The sequence below is a fragment of the Natator depressus genome, chromosome 9 (genome assembly GCF_965152275.1).
Source record: "Natator depressus isolate rNatDep1 chromosome 9, rNatDep2.hap1, whole genome shotgun sequence".
NCBI classification, from domain to species: Eukaryota; Metazoa; Chordata; order Testudines; family Cheloniidae; genus Natator; species Natator depressus.
The window spans coordinates 9,045,133-9,056,020 of NC_134242.1; the positions used below are offsets into that span (position 1 = coordinate 9,045,133).

Consider the following 10,888-nt stretch of genomic DNA (forward strand, 5'->3'; position numbering starts at 1 on the left):
TCTGCCAGCACTCTGCAGCAGGGGCCGGCCAGGGAAACCCCGTGTGCGAGTGGTGGGGGCGCGAGCAGGAAAAGGAAGGAGCGAGGGCACTGTCACTTTCCAACTGCTGCAATATCCTTCCGCCTTCGCGGCACACAAAATAGTTCCAAACTACGCCCCACTCTGCTGGCCCTTGCAGCCGTACGAACCCCACGGGAAATATCATACCCAGGTTGAGTGGGGACATCCGTGACACCGGCGAGTCCTAAACGGGGCACATTTGTGGCTCGGACTGTGTGGCCATATACAGATCCCTCCGCGGCGAAAGGCGGAATGAGTCCCGGCGGCAGGATGGCTATATAAACCAGGCGCGGCGGAGGCGCTGCCTTTTCAGTTGAGGACAGAACAGAAGTAGGGACTGGAGACCGGAACATGTCAGGTGGCTCGACGGATTACAGCAGGTATTGGGGGACTAGTCGGGGCCTTCGTGGCTTTTTTTCCCCTCCTAAGGCGATTTTAAAGGGCAGCGAGATTAACGCGGGGGTGGGGGAAGCGCGTGTGCTGCCGGCTCCTCGCCGTTGGTGGGAAGTACCATCCCAGATGGTTCAGTCCAGTTGTCCCCTTGTAGGCCAGTGCTTCCCGCAGCTGGTCCGTTTCGGGGACCCCCCCCTCCCCCAACCACCCGTGTGGCCCAGCATGATTTCGCTCCGAGAGGAGCCGGCCATGACGCTTCATCTTTTAACCCCGGCGTCCCCGCCCCGTTGGTTCACTCCGGCCCTTCATGAGACCGGCTTCGGGCGAGTCCATTCTCACGCAGAGCGGGAGGGGCGCGGCGCGGCGCTCGCCGGGCGCGTTCCTCCGCTTGTTTAGCGTCTCCGATATGCGCAATCTCGGGGGTGGGGGGGAGAGCTCTCGCGAGAGTTTGCTCGACCTGGCTGAGGGGGGAGGGGCGCGCCGCATAGAAGCTGGGGAAAACGCTTCACTCCCGGCGCTGCGGACGAGGTGGTCCACAGGGGGCAGCTCTTCCGCTTTCTCCCCGGTGGGGGCTACAGCAGCCCAGCAGGCAACGCATTTTGAGCCTTTTTTTTTTTTGCTGCTGGGGGCGTGCTGCATTCTGGGAGCTGTGGTCTCTGCCCTGTGCCTATGCTTGTGGCGGAGGAAGTGCTGCATGTTGAGGCCTGCTGTCTCCGCATTGCTGCGGGGAAGCGTGCTGTGCTGCCACCTGTAGTTTGCTCCGGGGTCTGCTGCACGGTAGAGACGTTATGAATGGTGACTGAGCCTGGCAGAGAAAGTTGGAGTAATGGCCTCTATGCGAATGAGGAGGGGAGACTAGTTCTTATGCTGGGAAAATACCAAAGTATTTGCTAGAGTAATCCATCACTGGTTCAAGTTCCAATTTGGTGTGGGCCATGCTAATGATATCCAAGATACTGAGGTCCTGTTCTACATGCAAGTTGTTAGTTGCAAAGAGTATTAACAGCCTGTTTTTTTTTTTTTTTTCTTGGCAACAGAGACCATGGCGGCCCAGAGGGAATGGACCCTGATGGTATCATTGAGGTGAGCAAATGCATAAATCTTTTAGACTCAAACCAAGTATGGAGGTAAGTAATCTGTGTAATAACCTGCCTTTTGTTTCCTTCTTACAGAGTAATTGGAATGAAATTGTTGACAATTTTGATGATATGAATTTAAAAGAATCCCTTCTCAGGGGTATTTATGCTTATGGTTTTGAGAAGCCTTCAGCTATTCAACAGAGAGCTATTATTCCATGTATCAAAGGTAGGCAAGCACAAAAGTCTGGTGCATCTGTCTGCTAATGGTGACAACACAAGTTAACTAGAAAAGAGATCTTTATAAATGTATGTACTAAGTAGTTATTTTTAAAGTGTGGTGATAGCACATTTTTAATCCTTGCTTGAACAAGTGAGATGATGGTATATCATCTTTCGGGACTGACCTGAAATGGAGAGAGCTCTTAATTGCTGATCACTTATTTAAAAAAGACTAGAATTAATCTAAATATGAATGACTTGTGTGGGAGCAGTAAATATATATGCTACTTTTTTTAGGGTATGATGTGATTGCTCAAGCTCAGTCAGGTACTGGCAAGACAGCCACATTTGCTATTTCCATCCTGCAGCAATTGGAGATTGATCTCAAGGAGACCCAAGCACTAGTATTGGCCCCTACCAGAGAACTGGCTCAACAGGTATTGATAGTGTAGTTAAAAAAAGCTGCTTGCACATTGCATAGGTTTCAGGTTTCACAACTGTGTAGGACAGTTAACAGACTTTTTAAAGAGGTCTGTAACTAATATCCATTCAGAATCCTTGCCACTTTGAGTGTAATGGGGAAACGGAATAGCTTCTGTTTTTAGGTTTTCCCTACCCACATGAAGGGAGTTCAGATGTGACTTGTTTGGAGGTGATGCTCGGATAAGGTGCAGGTAACAGCTAATATGCTGTGTAGTTCTGAAAGGGCATCTCCCAGCAAATGGTGAAATCTTAAAAATGATATGATATTAAAACAGTATGTTCTGAGTGGAAACAAAATGCACTTGTTGAAAACAACTTGGTGTGCAGTTGTGCAACATGAAAACTGCAGTGCACATGTGATCAGTTCATTGTCTTGTGTATTTATCTGACCCATGCTATGTTGCATGTTTACTTCACCCTCAAAAGGTTCAGTACTTTATTCTGCTTAAAATGGAGATCCAGACTACATTGAATCCTGTACTGTTAAAGTGGCTCTAAGAGGCCATTGATTTAAGGTTTAATGATGTGATAAGTGAAAGTGTAGATATCAAACTTATAAAATGTCTTGCAGTTTGGTTTTATACAATATAAAATTTGCTTAGCACTCTTAAGTGAGAATATTTTTACTGCCTCAGACTAAAGATTAGTCAACTGTGCTTGGAGGTAGTTGCCCAAAGATGATCCCTTTTGGTATTTTGACTGTTATAAAGGTATTTTGGGTTTGGAATCTAGGAAAAATTGTGGTATTAGATCAGTCCTAGGTTAGTGGATCTCTCATTAGATTGTTTACTAATCATATTTCTACTCTCAGTGAAGGCAGTGGCAAAGTGAGACTTCACTGGGAACAGAATGGGGTATTTTTGCAGGTGATGCTATGTACATCATTTTGCCTTAACACTGAGGATGATTGAGTCTTGCCTAATAAAACTGCGTTTACTGCATAGTTGTGTACTCTGAATGCCTGAGAACAAAATATCATAACTATTTGCAAGCTGTTCTGCTAGTGCACAACACCAGTGATAGTTTCCTCAATTCTGTTGGCGCTTTGCAGTTTGGCGTCTAAAGGAAAATTCCTTAAGATAGCTTAAGGAAAAGATCTAGGATTCATTTGATAATGGGACTGACTCTTCTGTTGGTAAGAAGAAAGAACTAGCTTAAATAAGTCCAACCCAAGAAATTACTATGTTGATGCCATTGGTGGGCTTTGCTCTTTAGTGAATATTTTTTAAATTTTGGGGAGATTAGCAGTGACTTTGACCCAGTTTCCATACCAGACAAGTGCATGGTCCTTGTTTAGAACCGAATAGTGAATTATAGGAATTAGTGTTTTGGAACTTCAGAAAAAAACAAACCAGTTAATATACTGGAAGTACTGACTTAAGGATTTTTATTTTAGATACAAAAGGTAATTTTGGCTCTTGGAGACTATATGGGTGCAACTTGCCATGCTTGTATTGGTGGCACAAATGTTCGTAATGAGATGCAGAAGCTTCAGGCTGAGGCTCCACATATTGTGGTTGGAACTCCAGGTCGGGTGTTTGATATGTTAAACAGACGATATCTTTGTAAGTACTGAATTTAGTTTCATTTCTTCAGCAACCAGTCTGTTCACAGGTGGAAGCTTCTTGATGGTTTCAATTAACAATACAGAAAGCAGGCTTTGTAATTTCTGGGTTTCAACTTCCCAAGTAAATAAATAATTGTGGAAGAAATACATATTAAAGGCAATAGATATATACATGAACATTCCATTTAAAATACTACTGTTCACCAGTTTGGGGAGAAGTTAAGGATGTTTGAAACTTTACATTAGATACATAACTTACAGGGTGTGAAACTTAAAGGAGAGTGAAGTGATGTTTTACCATCTTTCGGGACTGACTTAGAAATGATGATAAAAGTTTATACTGATCACTCCTGTCAAGGATGAGGTAGTGATTCACAGCCATTTCAGATACACTAAACGTTGTCCTTAGCATAGTTTATGAAACACTTCTCCCTTTCTCCTAGCACCTAAATGGATCAAGATGTTTGTCTTGGATGAAGCAGACGAAATGTTGAGCCGTGGATTTAAAGATCAAATCTATGAAATTTTTCAAAAGTTAAGCACAAATATTCAGGTAAAATCAGAATTTAGTTATAACTAAAATGAATAGTTTGTTAGAAATGCAGGATAAGTTACAATGTAGCTGTCAAGTGCTGTATTGTCGTTCCCCCTGCTCAAATAAATTGTTTCATACTATTCCTGTCTGCCTTGATCCCACAGTAGACAGGGACGCTTGGTCTCGTACATGTAATCTGTCTTCACTTACCAGTGTTAGATTAATTTCAATATTTATCAATTGATGATCATATTTAACTGTGGTCTCTCTCTGCTTTTGAGTGCTCACTGCACAAACTGCTCTCTTGGATGTTGGTGGTGTTGGTCTCATTAGGGTTAGTACAATACCTGACTATTGGTGTTTTTCTTACACTACAAATTGAGAAGAAATGCTTCTAAAATTGTATCTCTTAGGTTGTATTGCTGTCAGCCACAATGCCTATGGATGTCTTGGAAGTGACCAAAAAGTTCATGAGAGATCCTATACGTATTCTGGTGAAGAAAGAAGAATTGACCCTTGAGGGCATCAAACAATTCTATATTAATGTTGAAAGAGAGGTAGGTGCTAACTTTATTTCCTTTGGCTGGAAGTATTTAGAAGATCTCTTGTCTTTCCACCTTCTTGTTCAAGCACTGTGCTAAAATTACAGAAACCAGGGCTGAGCCTTGGTTTTTGTAGTAATGCTAGCAGAGTACACATAAGAAGAAGAATAAATATGCACTAGATCCAAAATGACTTGGGTGGACCTCTTTCTTAATGTCCAGTGTCCTATGTCTTAAGATTTGGTGCAATAATCTACATGGAAACATGCATGTAATACTTATTTTTCATGTTGTAGCTACATAATCTTAGATACTGAAATGTTAATTTTATGGGGTTTTTTTGTAGTTCTTGCCCTCCCATATTTAGATTTTTCTTAGTAACTGAACTTGTTAGATAATACAAATTTATTTACCTGGCACTTTTTCCTAAATATATGCAAATTCATTTAGGAATGGAAGCTGGATACTCTCTGTGACTTGTATGAGACACTGACCATTACACAGGCTGTTATTTTCCTGAATACAAGGAGAAAAGTGGATTGGCTTACAGAGAAAATGCATGCAAGGGACTTCACGGTCTCTGCTCTGGTGAGAGTTGATGCTTCGTTTTATCTAAGACATCTCATGCTTGTGACCTTGTAGGGACTGCTTTTTATTTTTATATATATATATATATATATATATATAAAATCTCCAATTCAGTTGTGCAATGATAGAATCATTCCCACTAAAGAAGTGTTTAAATAGATGGATTCAGAAACTCTAAACAGCCCCAGTTTTGGTGCCTAGAACTAAAGCAAGAAGCAGGTTAAGTTACAATGTAGCTGTGAAGTGCTGTATTGTCGTTCCCCCTGCTCAAAGCAAAATGTTTCATACTATCCCTGCCTGCCTTGATCCCATAGCAGATGGGGACGCTTGGTCTCATACATGTTAAAATAAGAAAACAGATTTTTTTTCTGTTCTGGAATATTGAGATTGTAAAAAGTTCTCATTTTTGATTTCTCCAGCATGGTGACATGGACCAGAAGGAACGAGATGTTATCATGAGAGAGTTTAGATCAGGATCAAGCCGTGTCTTGATCACTACTGACTTGTTGGTAACTATCCAATCTTCTTAGCATATGCACAGTGTGCTTCAGGTGGCATGTGACCATAATTCATCACCGAATTCAGTCCACGGGTTGGATCATTAGCTTCCCCAGCTTGGGCCGGGTACTGATTGGTAGTGTGATGTGAACACTGATCCATGCCCCCCAACATCCAATTACCTTAATACTGCACCTCCCCAGTGTTTTAGTTTAGCATGTTCACACTTGCTGCCAAAAGCTTCTTGACTTGGTGAAGGTTATTGTAACCGAACCACTTAAGCTCTTGGAAGAGTAAAGACTACACTCCACTATGGGCTACTACATGGTTGTAGTTCATCACTATAATGTGGTCAACAAAACAAGGAGTAAATTTCTTTCTCTAAAATGTGTGGGCTTGTATTAAAGAGTCTGTATTGGCTTCCAGGCTCGTGGCATTGATGTGCAACAGGTTTCGTTGGTTATAAATTATGACCTGCCGACCAATCGTGAAAACTACATTCACAGGTTAGTTGCTGCAGTGTTACATCGTTGAATGTTTCTCCTATTTTTCACTGCTTCAAACTAAATCACAAGAACTTGCGTCCTATTTTGTACATATTTCTATCTGCATAACTTGGACAAACCCACCCACTGCTCTGGGTTTTCTTATTCCACTCGGTGGGGGGAGGGGGGGGGGAAGAGAACTGGAATAGTGTGTGTATCCAGCCATTCCAAGAAGGGCGTACCTATCTAAAATATCAAACACTAAGCACTGACTGGTACAGCCGTTTCCACAACATTTCTGAAATGGGGGAGGGGCAGAGCTTCTTGGTTAGTCAATGAAACAAAGCAGTGGGAAAACTTAGATGTCTTAGTCCGTCTTAGCATTGTTACCTGATATATTCATTGCTGAGGTGTAGTCCAGTTGGCATCTGCTGCTGAATTAGTACCTCCTGCAGTATATCTTGTGGAGTCTCGGATATTGCCAAAAATCAGGAACTAGACTTGGCATGAACACTGCAGTTAGAAAAGATTGTCCACCACATCGTACGGCTTTAGGCCATAGCTAATTTTTCCTGAGTTGCTGCTGCTGTTCAGCTAGTAGGCTTCCATATTAGCAACTTCAGCTGGTATAGTAAGAATATGTTGACTTCCGAGGTCTAATTGTGCTATGTTTTGTGCCTTCATTGTTTATTCTTGGTGGTTCCTCTTACAGTGGGATTCTTTCTTCTGTGGTTTTTTTTTTCTGGTAGCAATTTCAGTTTTGTTTCCCTAGCTTTAGTTAAATACTTCTAGTGGCTTTGTCCTTAAATGAAGTAAATTGTACTCTGTTACTTGATGTAAAAAAATACAGGAGTCGATAGCAGCAGTTGATGACACAAGATGGTGCTCAGAAACGGCGTTGACCTAATTTAGGACGTGGATTCGTAAGCGGCACACTGTTTGAATAAAGAGCGAGTTGGTATTTATATATTTGTTTTCTTTTGTCATGATTATTCACTTTAAGTTTTGTCATGAGCCATTCTTGTGTATTTTAGCTTTTACAGAAAAGGTGTTTCACATTGTCCAGTTTTTCATGAAGGAAGGCAGAACTGTGGTGGGCTGTCAACTCACTCAAACTAATGTGGTGGTGTAATCAGTGTCTTACCTAAAACTGGTATACAAAAGCAGTGATGTTTAGGTTGGGTTTCCTTGTCAAACTGATAAGTTTTCCCACTGAAAACAGCATCTTAAATTAAAAATTGTTTTCACAATGAAATATGAACATTTATTGTTCTGCATTACAGAATGTAATTGGAGTACATCTGTTGCTGACTTTGATATTTTTTAGCATTCTTGAACATTTTACCTGTGCTAGGCTGATCAAGCTCTGCCCATGCTTGGGAAATGGATGAGGGTGGCTGGATGTAAGTCTCATTGCTAGCCATTTTCAAAGGTGCAAGAGTGGGTGGGTTGAAATGATTTTGCACTTCATATCACAACACCAAGAAGAGCTACACTGAGATTATTTTGCAGCACAACAGTAATCTTTCTCTACTGCTCTCTGTAGGTTGGATATTTCTTAAGGTTGGCACTAACTGCTCATTTTTCTTAGCTAAATACCACTGAGTAGTATCTAGTACTGTAAATAAGGATAAATTGGCCTTTGGCAGATAAGGCCAGAAGGGACCATTGTGATAATCTAGTCTGATGTCCTATATAATACTGGCCATAAAATGTCTCTCAAATTCCTATAGGAGAGTATCGTTTAGAAAAACACACTTTAAAAAAGTCTTCTGTTCTGTGCAGAATTGGACGAGGTGGTCGTTTTGGCAGGAAAGGTGTGGCTATAAACTTTGTTACTGAAGAGGACAAAAGAATTCTTCGGGATATTGAGACTTTCTACAATACTACAGTGGAGGAGATGCCAATGAATGTGGCTGATCTCATTTAATCCCTGGGATGAGAGCTTTTTGAATGCAGTGCTCGCTGTTGCTGAATAGGCGATTCACAACGTGCATTGTGCTTCTTTCTTTGGGGATATATTGAATCTTGTCTTGATGCTCATAACGGATCTGAAATACAGATTTTTGATAAGCAAAGCGACATTTTGTCGTGAGCTCTTGTGGGGAAAGCCATTGGCTTTATCCACTTTAGTGTTAGACTGTTGGGGTTGGGTGGAAAGTCATGGGGTCTGTAAATTTTTTCTTAATTAGAAATTTATTTCCTAGTTCAGTAGAAGTGGTTGTATTAGATGTTCTTTATCATTTGATAATTTACTTATGGACTAAAAGATATAAGTGCTGTATAAAATCAGCCAATTATGTTAAACTAGCATACCTTCATTTATTGTATGTTTTACTTATACTTTAGATTGAATTGGAAAGGCCTTTAAAATATCTACTTTTTTATAAAGAGTATTAAAATGTGTTTTTGTTTGGTATGTATTTATTCAATAAAGTATTTAATTAGTGGTAAGTGTGATCTGGACCCTGTTAAGCCCCAGCAAGCAAGCAATCATATTATTTGTCTTAGTTTGGGTTAAACCCAGTAAAATTGCCATATTGCACACGTCTTAATGAAGTTTGAATGTTCAATAAAATACTTCTATATTCACTTTCAAAGTGTAAAAGTTTGTCAGTGTCTGTCATTGAGTGGAGGTAACTATCATTTTGATCAGACTTCTAGTGTTAGGCTGATCTTATTTCTCCTCCCAAGTTTTGCATTTGAGTATAATCACCAATGCTGGTTACCATAACCTTCCTTTCTGCAGCTACTAGAGGGCTCCATAAGTGGCCTGAGAATCAGGTTAAAGCTTTTTCTTTTCTTTAAATCACTTGCTAGTAAGTAGCTAGACATCCTAAAGATGAGTTTTTTTTTCACTGGGGAAGAGCTCCACTGCCTATGGATAAGTCCTAAGCTTTTCCTTCTCTGCCTCATGCAGTTAATTTGTACATCTGCAAATGCTTATTAGAGCACATCACACTAAAATAGCTTGCATAGGTATGGCTTTTAATCTCAAATTTAAATATCTTGTAATAGAGCCATCTGTTAAGTGTAGGGCTTTGCAAACATGCAGCTACAATTTAAAACTGGTACTAAAAAAACCTAGTCCAGACAAGTGCTTGTGGTTTTAAATCTTTCATTTATGGACCTCCAAATTGCAAATGGAGGTATATACCCCTTTGGAAATCTTGGTGTGTAGCCCCCATGTTGTAAACCATGGGTCTCTAGCAATGACAACCTTTTTGGACCCCTTATGTGGTCTGTAGGGCCAAAGGCTGAGGACACTTCAGCCCTTAGTTGCAGGGCTCAGGATTGCAGCCCCCTTGCCTGAGAGCAGCTGGGCTCAGACTTCAGTTCCCCAGTCCTGAGGTCTATCTTGTCAGAAGGTACTGCAGTGAAGTTTGAGAACCTGTCTTGAATGTTTCTTTAAGAGGCATATTGAATAAAACTAGCATTATTACTCCTAACTTGCTCTACCACTGCACTGTATAGTCAAATGACTGCTTGAGCAGTCAGTAAGCAAGGTGATTGTAATCACAATATGGGAATCTTATTCCTTGCTGCTGCATTGCTAGTGACACTTTATGAAAACCACAAAGTTGTTTGGCATTATCCTAGAGCTGTTGTCCTTTCTGTGGAATTGGGGTTTGTTACAGCCTCAAGTCCCCTTAAAGAGCTGTGGGCTGCTTCTGGGTAAATGTGTAACTTACTCTCCACCTGCTAGAAGAAGCAGGAACTCATATAGGCCCTCTGGCTGTAGAACTGTACAGGGAAGGGGAAAGAGCATACAGCAAGGTGAGAAGCTGCAGACTCAGGCATGTGGCCATTGAACTTGCAAGTGTTGCAGTGATTAGCTGCAGAAGAGTTCTGTATAACTTCACAAGCACATCTCACCAGAAAAGTTGATCTAAGAAGATATTACCTCATCCCCCTTATGTCTCAACCATCCTGGAACTAGCAGCTAAAACACTGTGTATGATAAGACAAGTAAGGTAAAGTAGCAGCTTAAAACAAAAGCCTATTTGACTGGCTACTGAAATCAAAATATGGAAGGATTCTACATGTAAAAGTAGTGTAGCAACAAAATTTTGCTCTGTGTTGAAAATAGTCTGATGGGAGGTTTTATGGGAGCCAAATGTTTTTGAAAATCCTATTAGTCACCTAGCTGCATCTTTAGGTACTTACATACTTTTAAATATCCAGCCCATACTCCAGAATAAATTTTGTACACCATTGAAAGACTTAGTATACACCCCAGTGCTACTTAAGGAAAAGCTTTCATTTGATTCTTTTAAAAGGGTATTCACATAGACCAGAGGTACTCAAACTGTGGTCCATAGACCACCAGTGTCCATGAGCTCCATTCAGGTGGTCTGTGGATAGTTCCTTCTAAGGTGCACACCTGAGCAACCACATGAGAGAATGAAAAGCCACCTAATTAGTGGAGCCACTCACAC

At 41.1% G+C, this 10,888-nt stretch overlaps 1 protein-coding gene and 5 non-coding genes across 7 annotated transcripts; all 6 read left to right on the top strand.

Annotated features, from left to right (window-relative positions):
- Positions 1 to 337: 337 nt before the first annotated feature.
- EIF4A2 (eukaryotic translation initiation factor 4A2) lies at positions 338 to 9,057 on the top strand. 2 transcript variants are annotated; one of them, XR_012640944.1, is made up of 12 exons: positions 338 to 440; positions 1,491 to 1,536; positions 1,626 to 1,758; positions 2,049 to 2,188; positions 3,631 to 3,799; positions 4,245 to 4,354; positions 4,750 to 4,893; positions 5,329 to 5,466; positions 5,886 to 5,975; positions 6,391 to 6,470; positions 7,300 to 7,407; positions 8,235 to 8,365. XR_012640944.1 is itself a non-coding variant. In XM_074963481.1 (11 exons), exons 1-11 carry the CDS (start codon positions 412 to 414, stop codon positions 8,377 to 8,379), a joined length of 1,224 nt encoding a protein of 407 aa, XP_074819582.1. In that variant the 5' UTR covers positions 338 to 411; the 3' UTR covers positions 8,380 to 9,057. The 2 variants fall into 2 exon arrangements, 1 of the variants encoding a protein (XP_074819582.1); XM_074963481.1 differs by lacking the exon at positions 7,300 to 7,407 and having other exon boundaries at positions 8,235 to 9,057.
- LOC141994304 (small nucleolar RNA SNORD2) lies at positions 1,901 to 1,971 on the top strand. Its single transcript, XR_012641092.1, has one exon. It is a non-coding gene; the product is annotated as a small nucleolar RNA SNORD2 (small nucleolar RNA).
- Positions 4,081 to 4,151, top strand: LOC141994305 (small nucleolar RNA SNORD2). The gene has a single exon (XR_012641093.1). It is a non-coding gene; the product is annotated as a small nucleolar RNA SNORD2 (small nucleolar RNA).
- LOC141994281 (small nucleolar RNA SNORA63) lies at positions 4,401 to 4,527 on the top strand. Its single transcript, XR_012641071.1, has one exon. It is a non-coding gene; the product is annotated as a small nucleolar RNA SNORA63 (small nucleolar RNA).
- Positions 4,952 to 5,132, top strand: LOC141994302 (small nucleolar RNA SNORA81). The gene has a single exon (XR_012641090.1). It is a non-coding gene; the product is annotated as a small nucleolar RNA SNORA81 (small nucleolar RNA).
- LOC141994280 (small nucleolar RNA SNORA63) lies at positions 5,680 to 5,807 on the top strand. Its single transcript, XR_012641070.1, has one exon. It is a non-coding gene; the product is annotated as a small nucleolar RNA SNORA63 (small nucleolar RNA).
- Positions 9,058 to 10,888: the final 1,831 nt, after the last annotated feature.